The following is a 14,325-nucleotide window of genomic DNA, read 5'->3' as shown; positions in this document are numbered from 1 at the left end:
TGTGCAGATGGCTGTGGGCAGGCTGGGGACCTGGTCTCTCTGGAGAGAGACACCACAGCCCTGGATCTGCTGCCAGGTGCTGGGATAAGGCCTTGGGCTAACAAAACCCAGCAAAAAACCTGGAGAAATGGAGCATTTCAACTTGAGACAAAGTGATTTTTCTGATGTAAAGTGCAAACTTTGCCTGTGTAAGGGATTTTTGCTTCCCTTTGGCTCTCCAGCAAATGGAGAGGAGTGGGAAAGGGGCCATTGGAAAATATGGGCATCACTGCCAAGGTTTGGGGCTGGTACCTTCCCCAGGCTTTGCAAAGCCCTTCTCTGCAGGGTGGCACCTCTTTGGTGTAAGGCTCCTGAGCTCTGCCTGGTGCTGGCTCTGGCTCCTGCTCTCTGCCCTCCTGGCAGTGGGGTGGAGACTTTTGGAGTTCTCTGCTCCATCTGGGAACTTCTCTGCTGCTCCTGAGCATCCCTGAGGGTTTGTTCTGTGGTTGTGTGCAGGATGCCGAGGGCTCCACGTGTCTGCACTTGGCAGCCAAGAAGGGGCACTACGACGTGGTGCAGTACCTGCTCTCCAACGGGAAGATGGATGTCAACTGCCAGGTGAGGCCTTCCCTGGGGCAGGAGCCGCTTGCCCAGGTCAGGGACTCCCTCAGCACAGTGCTGTTTGCCCAGTGCTCACTCAGGTACAGTCCTGCTGCTGGGGGACACTTCCAAATCAGCACAGGGTGACAATTCCGTGCCCCTCCCGTCTGCCAGGGAGGGTGATCCCTCACTGACCTCAAGGAAACTCCCCTTGATTTGCAGTTTCTCCTTGGCCTTGAATTTGCTGTGGAGCCTGTTGCTCCAGGGTGTCTCTGAGCTTTTCCTGCTGGGGGGATCATGGACAATGGTGTGGGATGGGCTGAGCCTGGCACTTGTCACTGTGGGGTGAGACAGAGCTGCACCTGGGGCAAGGGCAGGTCCCCCAGGCTTCTCAGGGGGGTTCTGTAAGATCTCTTACACACCCTGGGTGTTCCTTGTGCCTTCTGGACAGTCAGTGTCCTTGAACAAGCTGGAGATGCAGTGCCAGCCTGCTGAGCTGGAATAAGCTCCAGGCTCAGGTGTGCTGCTCCCACCACGCTGGGCTCTGCAGCACCTGAGGGACCTGCAGCAGTGCAGGCAGAAGGGGAAGGAGCAGACAGACAGGGGGAGGGCAGGGCTGTGTGGGGGCCAGCAGGAGGCTGTGTGTGTGCTGTGTGTCCCCTTGGATGATGGATGTTTTCTGCTGTCCCTGCCCAGGATGACGGTGGCTGGACGCCGATGATCTGGGCCACGGAGTACAAACACATCGAGCTGGTGAAGCTGCTGCTGGCCAAGGGCTCGGACATCAACATCCGTGACAACGTAAGGCTCCCCTGGAACCTCCTGCAGAAATTGCAGTCTCTCTTTAAACCCCAGACATGCCAGGTGACAGATTTTGCGCTCAGTCCCTTGCCACGGTGTGAGTGAGAAGTGTCTGGTGAGAGAGTTTTCCTGCATTCTGAGCAGAAGTTTGGCAGCCTGTGGGATGTGCTGTCCCTCCAGCTGCTCTGTCACAGCCTGTAAGGAATGTGTGGAATCCTCAGGCTGGACTCAGTGAGCCTCCCTGGTTCCCATCCCACTGTGCTGCCGCTGGACACTGCACCAGGCAGATCCCCTTCAGTCCAGACCTACCAGCTCTGTGTTTGTCCCAGGCCAGTGACTCTGGGTGTGGGTTAGGGGCACCCTGTGTGCATTCTGAGGGGAATGAGCTCGTATTTGTGTTTCTGGATGGGCTGAGCACTTTGTCAGCAGCTATCAGAGCCTGGCTTTTCCTGGGCATCACTGGCACAAAGCTCTGGTGTGTCCAGAGCATGGCCAAGCTGGCAGCTCAGGCTGGAGCTGCCCTTCACCTCCCTAAATCCTGCTCCAGTGGGATGCACTCAGTGCATGAGTCCCTGGGAGCTCTGTGGGACCCCCTGTGCTGCCTGTGGGGCTGTGCCAGGTGCTTTCCCAGGGATTTACAGGGAAATAGAGAAGATACAAAGAGATACTGTCTGCTTTGTTCCCAGCCTTCTTCAGGGGAGTCATTGTATCAGCACTGCTCCTGTTCTCCTTATACTATGTTTCTCTTTTTTTTGTTGGAGTCTTTAAGGATTTTGAAGTGAGGTGTCTCACCCCATTCCTGGAAGTGTCCAGGGCCAGGTTGGACAAGGTTTAGAGCAACCTGGGAATAGTGGAAGGTGTCCCTGTCCATGGCAGGGGGTGGCACTGGATGAGCTTTGAGGTCTCTTCCAAACTAAACCAAAGCAAACCCCTCTGTGTTTCTGTGATTGTGTGGTCTAACCCCAGCCAGGCACCAAGCCTCTCACAGCCCCTTGCTCACTTCCCCACCAGTGGGGAGAGAATCAGAAGGGTAAAAGATAGAAAAAGATTCATGGGTTGAGATACAGTTTAATGGAAAAGCCAAAGGCACACACACAAGCAGAACAAAACAGGGAATTCATTCCCTGCTTCCCATGGTTGGGCAGGTGTTCAGCACCTGCTGGAGAGCGGGGCCCCACCCATGGAACAGTGACCTGGGAAGACAAAAACCATCACTCCAAACATCCCCCTTCCTCCTTCTTTCCCCCCTTTATATCCTGAACTGAAGTCAGGTGGTCTGGAATATCCCTTTGCTCAGGGTCACCTGTCCTGCTGTGTCCTCCCAGCTTCCCATGTCCCCCAGTCTCCTCCCCAGTGAGGCAGCACAAGGACCAGAGCAGGCTCTGTGTCAGCCCTGCTCAGCAGGTGACATCTGTGTCCCCACCCCTGTGTTCAGCACAGCCCCACACCAGCCACTGGGAGAAATATTAACTCTATCTCAGCCAAACACAGCACACTTAGATAGTTCCCAGTTCCCAGGCAGGTCTGGATCCAATCCTATTCCTAAAAACAAAAGTCAAGGTGAGAGGAGGCTTTTTTGGGCTGTTACATCTGCTTGCTGACTCTGAACAAAACAGACTCTTTGATCTGTCACAGCTTCAAGATCACACATTAATGATGAACATCAAATCAACTCAGTCAACAATTTACTTGAAAGAAAACTGTGCTCTTAACAGCTGTGTGTGTGACACATCTATCCTGGACCTGCAGCTGGGGAGTCCTGGTGGATGTGGTTAAGGACAAATGTCACTCGTGCTGGGAAACATCCTGCTTTGGGAGAAATGCTTTGATTGTGCTGATGCTGCTTTTTAGGCAGGAGCAGTGCAAGGCAGAGACCAGTCCAGGCGTCTGTGACCTGTCTGAGCTGCAGCAAGTGGGTGCAACCCACAGGATGGATGTTTTCTGTAGATTGTGTGGGGTTTTGCTAGATGATACTGTAAAGGGAAGCAGGAGCTGGGTAGAAAAGTGTCTCCCTCTCCCTGATGTGTGGCAATAGCTCCCTATTTAAGGCAGGACCTTAAGTTACATGGTAACAGCTCAAACACTCCAGCAGCAGCTTTGTTTTTGCTTTAAAAATAAGGAAAAAAAGGGAATAGCTGGGTGATCATTACTATCATTTCACTGTTGTCATCGAAGTCTTTAGAGCCTGTCATGGGGAAGGGATCGACGTGTGCTGCAAATTGCAGTGTAACAGAAAACAGGATCATCCCTTAAAATATCTCCATCAGAAAGATGAGTGTTCAGCTATTTCCAGTGCTGCTAGTGAGAGATGGGTACATACAGTATTTAAGAGATGCCTGGAGTCAGATTGATTGCTTACCCCATGGTGCCTGGTTCTCTTTTTGGCACTTTCACGTACCCTATGTGCTCTTTTTCTCCTTAATTTCGTGCTGTACTCTTTTTCTCCTTAATTTTGCAGCCCTGGGAGGCACAGTGGCTTTCCTGGCTGTTGGAGCTGGGGAAACTCAGCGTCCAGCCTTTTCCAGCATGTTTGTTCATGTCTGTCAGCTCTTTCCTGGATTGATCTAGATTGGTTTGTGGCTCAGAGACTGACACACTTGTGTGTGTGTAGGGAAGGTGATGGATTGCCTTGTGTGCAGCCTCCCCATCCTTGGTGTGCAGAGGTGGATGGAGTGAGAACTCCCTGTTTGGCTGCTCTGAGGTTTCCCTGTCCACCCTGGCATTCCCAGGCAGAGCAGGGTGGGGATGGCAGCCACATGCTGAACGCTGCAGGTGCAGAGCTGAGGAAGGAACCCCCAAAGCCACGGGGTTTGAAACAATCTCCTCTCTGTTTTCTTTCCCTCCAGGAGGAAAACATTTGTTTGCACTGGGCTGCTTTTTCTGGCTGTGTTGACATAGCTGAGATCCTGCTGGCAGCAAAGTGTGACCTGCATGCCGTGAACATCCACGGGGACTCGCCCCTGCACATCGCGGCGCGAGAGAACCGCTACGAGTGTGTGGTGTAAGTGCACTACTCCCCCCTCCCTGCCCCCTGGCTGCTGCCTGGCAGGCTCAGGAGAGCCTCTGAAATGCCTTTGGTCTTTACACACAGCCCAGGATTGGGATGGAGGGCTTGTTTTTCTCCCAGGGGTGGGGGGTATGAGTTACCAGCTGCTGCCAGAGCTACTCAGAAAATGTGGTGTATTTTGGAGTCTGAGGGGCTGTGCTCAGCCTGGGCTTCCCAGCAGGAAGGTGTCAGGCTTCCTTGATTAAAGCTTTTTTTTCCCCCACCACTAGCATGGTAAAAAGGTGCCCTGTTACCTTTGTTCCTTTGCTTCATCCCTGCTCTGAATAAAGCCATCATGTTCTCACCAAAAGCTGGTGAGTATAAACAAGGGCCAAGTCCACCACCAGTTTCCTGTGGGGCTCTTCCATTTCCAGCCTACTCTTCCCACCCCATATCTTTCCCTGCCAGAGAGAGTTTCAAGCCTGTCTGAAGTTAGGCTGGTACCAGCAAGGTACCTGAAGCAAGGCAAGGTTTGCCCAGAGCTTCTGTCAGAAGGATTCACTGAACCATGCTTAATAAAGAGAACTCAGGTGATTATTCACTGTGCAGATTCTTCCTCGTCCCTTCAGGGCTGGCTGGAGGATGTGATTCAGCTTGTTTTCCCCCTGCCTGGTTTCTCCTGGGGAATCCTTATCCTTCCTTGCTGTTTTGCAGTCTCTTTCTTTCCCGTGGCTCGGATGTCACTTTAAAGAACAAGGAGGGTGAGACCCCGCTCCAGTGCTCCAGCCTTAACTCTCAGGTCTGGGTGGCCCTACAGATGAACAAGACTCTCAAAGAATCATCTTCTGAGAAGCCTGCCCAGATAGAGAAGGTGGTAAGCAGGTGAGAATAGGGTTGGCTTTGCTTGGGAGTCATGAAATGGAGCCCTGGCACAGGGAAGGCTGGGGGCCTGGTTTAAGAAAGAACTGTGTACCTTCTTAAACTGCTGTGAAGGTCAGTGTGAGCTTAGCAAGAACTAAGCCCATGCTGATTCAGTCCATGGTTTGCAAATTCATCCTCCAATGGAAATACTCACAAGCACAAAGAGCCATCTGTAAGGCAGGGTGGGAAAACATGAGCTCTGTTCTAGTCTGAATGGCTTTGAGTGCTCAGTGCTCCAAGGCAGTGATTCTGCCCCAGGATGGCATTTGAATGGCCCCTTGTCTGGGGGGTTTTCCTTCTGTGACAGTTCTTTCTCCATGACAGAGACATTGCCCGGGGTTACGAGAGGATCCCCATTCCCTGTGTCAATTCCGTGGACAGTGAGCCCTGTCCCAGCAATTACAAATACGTGTCACAGAACTGTGTCACCTCCCCGATGGACATTGACAGGAACATCACTCATTTACAGGTGAGGGATCGTGCTTTCTTCCTGTTCTGGGCTCTGCACTGCTCCTCAGAACAGATTTGGCATTCCAGATGGGAACGTTGAGTCCTGATATTGCCATCAAATTCCAGCTATGGCTGAGTGCCTCACCTCCAGCTCTTGTTGTAGGAGATGGGATTTTGATTTTCTTCAGTTTTGAGGCTTAAGTTGAGCTCTGTGTTCAGCTGTAGCATTGGCCATCTGGTGCTGGCTGATATGGCTCCCATTTATCCTTGTCCTCTCTTCTGAGGCTGCAGAGTCAGGGATTTGTTGGGAGACCTTCCCCATGCTGCCTTCCCATGGACTGCAGCAGCCAGGCCGAGGTCTTGGCTGTGATCCTGCAGTCCTGGAAGGGCTGGGTGGGAAAGCAGAGATGGGGAGGTTCAGGGTGAGGGTGAGGCCACAGCTCTGAGGTGGCTGAAGTGACCTTCCCTGGGCCAGTCCCAGTTGTGCAGCAGCCTGGTGGCAGGGCTGTGCTGGCTTAGGGATGCTGGGGAAGCAGCCAGCTGGAGTGGGAAGCTGCAGGGGAGGACTGAGACAGCACAACTGCATTATTTCCCAGCTCTGGTCCCTCCTTGGAGCTTTCCTTGTCCTCAGGTGTGGAGAACAGCTCACAGGGCATGGGGGAGGGTTACAACAGGGGAGCACCCTCCCCTGAGCAGTGAGGCTGGCTCAGAATGAGATCCTTCCTTGCAAGGCAGAGTCCTTGGGTGCTCATTGCACACAGAAATAAACAATGGAGTAGAACTGCCACTGACTGGTGAAGCTGGTGATCCCTCAGGCCAAGGAGCTGCAGCAAGGGGAGGACGTGTGGTTTCCTGACCCAGTCACCAGCTGCAGTCTCAGTTGTGTGAGTGGTGTGGAATTAACCCTTTGCTTCTCTTGCAGTATTGTGTCTGTATAGACGACTGCTCCTCCAGTAACTGCATGTGCGGCCAGCTCAGCATGCGCTGCTGGTACGACAAGGTGAGGACACACAGCCCCCTCCTGGCTCACCCAGGGCTTGGGAGCTGAATTTTGCCTAATTCAGTTTCTTGCACAACTCAAAGCCAGGTTGGACAGAGCTTGGAGCAACCCTGCTCTAGTGGGAGATGTCCATGCCCATGGAAGGGGTTGGGATGAGCTGAGCTTTAAGGCCCCTTCCACCCCAAACCATTCCCTGCTTCTGTAATTCCAGCTCCTTTCTTCTTGACTTAAAATGCCTGAAGTTACAGTCTCAGCTCTGAGACATGTGATAATCCAAACTGCCTGCTCGGGGCAGCTTTTCTTGTGTTATTTATTTGTGTTCCTCTCGTGCCAACTGAGCCATTAATTACACCCATGTGATAGGGAGCATTTAATAATCCAAGCGTGAAATCAGCTTCCATTTCAGAGCAACTTGGAAAGTGCTGCAAGATGTAAACAAAGAGAGGGGAGTAGAAAGAGAAATTTTTTTATCTGCTTTTATTTATTGTGATTCTTCTGGATGAAGACAGAATAAAGATGTTTTCACTGCCACATTGGCAGAAGTCAGGTTTGTTTTGGGTAAATGCTTCAACCCTTCAGGGAGGTTTTGAGATTCATCTTCAGACAGGTGCTACAAAGATGAGAAGTTCTGTGAATCTCTGCAGGTTTCTCCCAGGGGGAGTGTTGGCATCTTTCTTGGCTTTGTAGCCATTTTATTTACACATTAATAGGTGATTACACTTCTCAAGCCTTAAAAGCCAAATTTGTTAAATATGATAAATTGCGTCCATCACTTCCTTAATCCTATATGTTGGTAAATAATTGAATTGTAGGGTCTTTTTGGGAGTGTTATTTGGGAAGGTAGTGTGATTCAGAGAACTTGGCTGTACTGGCCTTGGACTCTGCAAATTCAGGCTTTATTCCAGAGGCAAACTAAGCGTCCACTCTCCCCTCCAGCACAGCAAATGGCAATAATGATGATGATGCACACCAGTTTTCTGCACAGCACTGGGAGGGTTTTTTTAAATGCTGTGTAGGGTGAGGGCAGGCAGCAAAAATCTAAATTCTCTGGCTGTTTGTCAGCTGTGAGTGACAGTGGTGACTGTGCTGCTGTCAGGGTAGAGCAAAACCACTGCAGAACCTGAGCTCTGGCACTGGGTTTGGGCAACTTGGGGCACGACTTCACCTGGGGTTCTCTGGCCTGTTTTTACCCTGGGGGGAATTTCTGCCCGTGGTTTGGGGATCCCAGGAGCAGACAAATAACCCAGTCTGGGGTGGTTCTCTCCTTCAGGATGGCCGACTCCTGCCTGAGTTCAACATGGCTGAGCCCCCCCTGATCTTCGAGTGCAACCACGCGTGCTCGTGCTGGAGAACCTGCAGGAACCGAGTGGTGCAGAACGGCCTCAGGTGAGCAGGAGGGGCAAACACAGCTGCTCTGGGCAGGACCAACCCCAAACCCATGAGCCTTCTGGCTCTCAGCTCACCCATAATCCCGCAAAACCCAGCACGGAAGCTGGGGCTGGTGGGATGGAAGTGGGTTCCTGCATGCTGCCAGTGGGAATGGAGCAGCAGTGGGTTGATGAGCTCAATTAACGTCTCAGTTAATATCTGCAGCCTGCCCATGGCACCATCAGGTGGGAACTGCAGTGTTCTTTCATCAGCTGACCATAAAACATACAAATGGCTTGTGGGTTTGCATGCACAGGCCAAGTGTGTCTCAGGGGGAGAGCTGAGAAGGACGTGACAGCAACAGAGCTGCAGAGTCTGAATTCAGAAGATCTTGTAAGCCAATACTCTAGATTAGAAACACAGGCCAGCATGCCCAGACTTGGCTGCTTTAAATTTACAAGTTCTTGGCATGATTCCCATTGAATTGGATACCTGAATGCCTGTTGGCCTTGCTGCTCCAGGTTAGACTGCTGGGATTTTGGTGCCTGGCTAAAAATGTCAATGTTTTGGTTTGGACCTCTGCTATGGAGGAGTTTGCCACTGCACTAAGTACAAAGGGATCCCACTGGAAAAAAAAAACCCAACTTTTTAGAATTTCTTTGTAGTGCTGACAGCACTCTTTTTGCAAGCTTTGTAGTTGCGATGACATTTTGCACTGTTAAAAATAAGCAAGGAAGGAACTTGATGTGTTTCCTCAGAACTTTACCTCTCTCTGGTTTTCCCTGCCAAACTCCTGAGCTCCGGTGCCTCCGTGGGTGTTTCTTCAGGAGCTGTACAGCTAGAGCTGTTGCTTTTGCATTTTTTGCCTTGCTGAAGTTTTTCTTCTGAAAGATGGGAAGGGTTGGGAACCCAACATGAGCTGAGGAGAGCAGCTCTGCTGGGAAGGAGGGTCAGGTGCTGGGCAGAGCTCACAGTCCCTGGGGAAGCAGTGGGGAATGCTCCTGCCTTGGGGCTGCAGCTGACACAGGGGTGCTGCTGCTCCGATTTCAGTGCTTCCTTTATCAGATTGGCTCCAAATTAACTCTGCCTGGCAGAGCACACGTATCCAGCTGGCAGCCTGGCCCAGCTCAGCTGGCAGGCTCAGCTCGGAGCCACGGCCCCACTGCCGCCGGTGCTGGCTCTAGAGCGGAGCCCAGATCTGAGCTGGGCTCTGCTCTGATGGACAAGCCAAAAGCTGGGGGAGCTTCCCCAAGCCCCAAACCAGTGTTAGACCCTACTTGTCTGAGAGCAATCACTCCCCTGAGGTCATGGATTGTCCTGGGGAAGCTGTGGGCAAACAGGATAAAATTCACATCCCTTGGTTTGAGCTGACAGTGCAGGAGGGAGTGGGTGGGGGGAAGAGAAGTACTGGGAAAAGCAACAGGGTGAAGTTAAGGTGAGCATCAGATTTCACTTAATTCCGATAACAGCGTTGCTGAGAGTGGGTTTTGGTTCCCTCAGGGATAGAGCAAGCTTTTCCTAGCCCTGGAGACTGTTCATCCTGCACTTAACTCAGGTTCTGGCTGAGCATGAGGCAGAATGACTTACAGGATTGTTTCTCTGCCTATAAACCCCATCAGTAAAATTCCACAGAGCCGCTATTACACCAAGAAGTCTCAAGTTGCAGCTTTTCTTTCTTGTCTTTCAGCCAGGCAGATGGATATGATGGAATTGCTGAATGCCCTGGCTTTGGCAGAGGGCAGAGGGGTCAGAGCACTTAGCTCAAGGTGTTCTTTAGTCCCTGGGAGATCCCTGCCTTCCCCCTCAGCACCACTCCACTGCTGTAAATCCCCTTCCACCTTCCCTGCTTCCCCCAGGGCTGCGTGGAGGGGTAGGAAATGCTGCTGGTGGGATCCTGATATCCTCTGTAAATCACCGTCACACAGAGCATCCAGCCCTGTCCCCTCTTCCCCAGCTCCTTGGTGTGCACCTGGGCAGGCAGAAGGGGCTGACTGGCACCTGTCCCTTATCCCTGGGCTGTTTCCATGCCAGCATCTGCCCACAGCTGGGAGCTGTGGGAGTGGAGCATCCCTGCAGGGTGAGAACAGGAGGGTGAATATTAAAATCCTCTGGGAGTGTGTGCTGATGGAAGGTGCTGGCTTTTTGCTCATCTCTCCATGAGAATTCATTCTTTCCATGGAGTGCTGCCATCAGTGTGGCTTCATTTCCTCTTTTCCTCTTTTCCAGGACTCGGTTGCAGCTTTACCGGACACAGAAGATGGGCTGGGGAGTGCGGACGATGCAGGACATTCCTCTGGGAACCTTTGTGTGCGAGTAAGTTGTGCAGCTTTCACCAGCCCAGCAACCCAGCACTTCCCAAATCCAGCCCTGAGTGAGCTGTGCAGCTTTTACCAGCCCAGAAAATTCCATCCATTCCCAAATCCAGGAGTAAGTTGTGCAGCTTCCACCATCCCTGCAACCCCAGCACTTCCCCAGGGCACACATGGTTTACTCCCCTTCAAGGAGAGGTTTTCATGCAAATCAAGCTGGCATTGAGCTCAGCTGCCTGGCCTCAGCCAGAGGTTTCCTGACTCCAATTCCTGCTGTCTGTCCATCTTTTCATAGTGTGAAACTTTCTCCATTGCCCTGTGTTTTGCTGGGATCTGTGCTCAGCTCTTCCCCTTTTGAAACACAAGTGGTGGGGGAAAAACACTTTTGGGTTTTGGTGAAAAATGTGCTCAACTCCTGTGTTTGCCACAGATATGGGACACTGCAGGCCAGGGCAGTGTGAAACAGTTTTCTCTGCTTCAATCCTGACTTCTCCAGAGGTTTTCCAGTGTCACAGCTTTGGCTCTAGTCTGATTCAGCAAAACAAGGAAGCACTTGGGGTTAAGCACATGTTTTGGCCCTGACTCAATAAAGTACTTAGGCACAGAAATGTTCAGATTTATGTCAAGTGGAAAACTTGTCATCAGACCCCACAGTTTGAGGCTTTCAAATGGTATATGTACTTTATTAAATAGTCTGGAAAGCATTTCCTTCCTTGCAATACTACAGTGACTGAGGATCTTCTAAATAAGGCTGGACTCATGTCCATCGTGGAAATAGGTGCTGGTGGTTTTTAGAACTAGTTATAGATGTGTTACGGAATTGGGTCGGGGATTGAGGAAGATTATTGCAGTATTTAAAAGAAAAAATAAAGGAAAAGATAATTCTGCAGTGAATTGGCCAAGTATTTCTTTGTCAGGAGCTGCCAGCTGCTAAAATATTTTTTTAGAGATAAAGCCAAAAGCTGCTGTCTGTGGGGAGTGTCTCAGGCCTGTCCTTATGCAGGGCTGTCCCTAAGTACCAGAGGTCCCAGAGTAGTGGTGCAGTGCCCAGGAGCAGGCCAGAGCCTGTGAGTGAACTGCTCCCAAGGAAAAAAGGCAGTGACTTCAACAAGTCCTGCTGGAATGCCAGCACACAGGAGGAGCAGGCAGTGAGGGGCAGCCCAGGGAAAGTGTGATGAACACAGACATTGCAGAGCACGTGGGGCTGATGGGGTGCAGATCCCACAGCCTGACTGCCCCCAGCCTTGCCAAGAGCTGCTGGCACTGCTTCACTGCTGGGTACTATCTTCATTAGCTAAATGAGCTGCTTACTAAACAGCTGAGCTAATTAATGTTGTGCTCATGCACGTTCCTCCTCTGTCACACACTCATTTTTTCACTCACCAAATCCCAGCCCTCGGCTCCATGAGTCCTTCCTGTGATTCTCTATGAGCATCCCATAGACCTGGTTCCTTCCTTTCCTCCTCTCTGAAAGCAGCCCCAGTGCTGGCAGTGTTTGGGGCTGCCAGGACACAGCAGATCCCAGGATCAGCTGCTCTGGAAGAGCATTTTGTGTTAAACATCTGAATTAGAGCCCTGGGTGGGCAGTTGCTTTGTCCAGTGGTTATTGCTCTGCTTTGGAAGGATGACTGTTCTGGTGTGACCTTTATCTTGTAACTCTTCACAGCACCAGGAGAGGCTGAGGGAGCTGGAAAGGGGCTCAGCCTGGAGAAAAGGAGGCTCAGGGGGGACCTTGTGGCTCTGCACAACTCCTGACAGGAGGGGACAGCCAGGGGGGTTGGGCTCTGCTCCCAGGGAATCAGTGAAGGGACAAGGAAAAATGGCCTCAAGTTGCACCAGGGGAGCTTCAGATCAGAGATATGAAAAAGGCTTTTTGCTGAAGGAGTGCTCAGGCATTGGAATGAGTCACCCAGGGAGGTGTTGGAGTCACCACCTCTGGGAGTGTTCAAAATACATCTGGATGTGGCAGCTGGGGACGTGGTCTGGGGTGATGGTGGTGGTGCTGGGTTCATGACTGGACTCAGTGGTTCTGAAGGTCTCTCCCAACCTTGATGATTCTGTGACTCTGTAACTGCCTCCTGTCCCTTCTGCACAGCCCTGGAAGCAGCAGCTTGGCGAGGGTGATGCCTCAGGTTTGAGCTTTTCTATTTTCACAATCTGAGCTGCTTTAGTCTGTGGGTCTGGGCTTCACATGAGGGGATGATGAGCTCTCTGCACAGAGCAGGGAGACAAAACAATTCCTTCTCCAGCTGGGCACCAAGGACAAATGATCCAAATCTCAGGCCCAGGAGCACAAACAACGTGGGCTGGAGAGAGAAAAACAAGCAGGATGGGACTGCATGGGCTAAAGCTGGAATGGGACAATGAACTGCAATGTGCCAATGGAGCAGAGCTGATCACAGTGAGAGCCCCCGGGAGCGCTCGTGCATTTTGGGACCATTTTGGTTCACCTTGGGTGCAGCCCTGGCTGGGCTCTTGTGCTGCCCAAGGTGGATCCATGGAGGCCTTTGAATAAATCCCTGCTTTATTCTTTAGCTCTGTGCAGTCTCTGTTCCAGGGCAGCCCTCACAAGGCATCAAGGGAAGGTGTGGCAGTGTCACCCTCTGTCCCACAGGGCTGCCATGGAGCCTTCAGGCTCTGCAGCCCCTCAGGGCTGTGCTCATGGGCAGGTTTCTCCCTGGCCTCGGAATTTGGTGCCGTTCAGAAGCTGCTGTTGCTCACCCTCTGCTGCTGCTGCTGTGGGTTGGGTTGAATCTGTTCTGTTCATGCTTGGTTGGTAGGTGGTGGAGCTGCTCCTTCTGGAAACAGCACAGCTGCTGCTGACTTTTGTTGGAGAGGCTGGGAATTAGTGGGATGCAGAAACCAGAGGATCTGGTCTGTTCCTTTTGCATCCATTTATGGTTTTTGAATATTTGCTTTCTGTTCCAGTGGTGCTTTGGGAAGGCACCAGCTGCATCAAGCCAGGTGTTTCAGCCACACCTTCAGGCAGAGAAGCCCCAGGCCTCCTGTGTCCCACATCCTGTGGCAAACACTGGAGCCTGTGCTAGGGACTGCTCGTTGCTCTTGGGTTTTGCACAAAGTCCCCTCTGATCACAGAATCATGAAGGTTGGAAAAGACCTCCAAGATCATGTGTTCCAACCTCACTCGAGTCCAGGCTGCTTGAGCAGTGATGAGCAGCCCTGAGAAGCTCTGGGATGGAGTTATTTGCCATCAGTGTGCTGAACATCCTGCTGGGGGGAAAGACACTGCCTTGACCACAGGAGTTCTTAAATGAAGGGGCCCCTGCTGGTTTTTGGGAGGAACATGCACCTCTTGCACATCCTTCCCTAACTTTGGGCCTGAAAAATCAGGGACATGTTAGTATCTTTGAACAGCCTTGGAAAGGAGATGAGTTACAGGAATAGGCTTTAAAGGAGCATTAAACCAACGATTTTTAATTTGATTGTGGTATTTTATTTCATGGAGTTATAAACCTGCAGTGGCTGTCCCTGGGCATGGGGGCTCTCTGAGCAGAATTATGCAGCTGTTCTCAGCTGCTGGGCCTTTCCACAGCAATTTCTCTCCCCCTCTGGCCACCTTTCTATGCTTTAGGCCTCCAAGGAGTGGGTGATTTCCAGCAGTGGAGCAGTGAGGGCAAACAGCAGGCTCTCAGTTGGGAAGTACAGCCAAAAATCCCTGGTCACAGAGAGCAGGGATCCTCTCCAGGTTCATGTTTCCTGGCTCTCCTGCTCCCCAGCCTGGGAGTTAAATGCTGCCTTGAGCTCTGGGGGATTGGAGGCAGTTGTTTAACACTTGGAATATGCCTGAGGGCTGCAGGAATGCTGTGAGAGCAACTGCTGGCCATGGAAGTTCTGTTGATGCTGCAAAGAATATTTACGCATGTGGTGAATCCTTTGCTTGAAATAATCAC

The 14,325-nt window shown here is 51.6% G+C and overlaps 1 protein-coding gene and 1 long non-coding RNA gene across 17 annotated transcripts in view; one reads left to right on the top strand and one right to left on the bottom strand.

Moving 5' to 3' along the window:
• Window positions 1–14,325, bottom strand: part of LOC137486353 (uncharacterized) — a 417,767-nt gene that overhangs the window by 347,515 nt on the left and 55,927 nt on the right. The gene's annotated exons all lie outside the window — the stretch shown is intronic.
• The window catches only part of EHMT1 (euchromatic histone lysine methyltransferase 1), a 120,694-nt gene that overhangs the window by 100,697 nt on the left and 5,672 nt on the right, over window positions 1–14,325 (top strand). For all 16 annotated transcript variants that reach the window (XM_068211549.1, XM_068211546.1, XM_068211558.1 and 13 more), the window contains 8 exons: window positions 496–597; window positions 1,276–1,380; window positions 4,227–4,381; window positions 5,081–5,248; window positions 5,612–5,756; window positions 6,660–6,737; window positions 8,008–8,123; window positions 10,332–10,418. In XM_068211549.1, the coding sequence (XP_068067650.1) occupies window positions 496–597; window positions 1,276–1,380; window positions 4,227–4,381; window positions 5,081–5,248; window positions 5,612–5,756; window positions 6,660–6,737; window positions 8,008–8,123; window positions 10,332–10,418 (956 nt within the window). The remainder of the gene's footprint in view (window positions 1–495; window positions 598–1,275; window positions 1,381–4,226; window positions 4,382–5,080; window positions 5,249–5,611; window positions 5,757–6,659; window positions 6,738–8,007; window positions 8,124–10,331; window positions 10,419–14,325) is intronic.

This window comes from Anomalospiza imberbis, chromosome 21 (genome assembly GCF_031753505.1).
Source record: "Anomalospiza imberbis isolate Cuckoo-Finch-1a 21T00152 chromosome 21, ASM3175350v1, whole genome shotgun sequence".
Lineage (NCBI taxonomy): Eukaryota > Metazoa > Chordata > Aves > Passeriformes > Viduidae > Anomalospiza > Anomalospiza imberbis.
The sequence above is the reverse complement of the archived record's forward strand: the minus strand, read 5'-3'. Positions and strand labels throughout refer to the sequence as shown.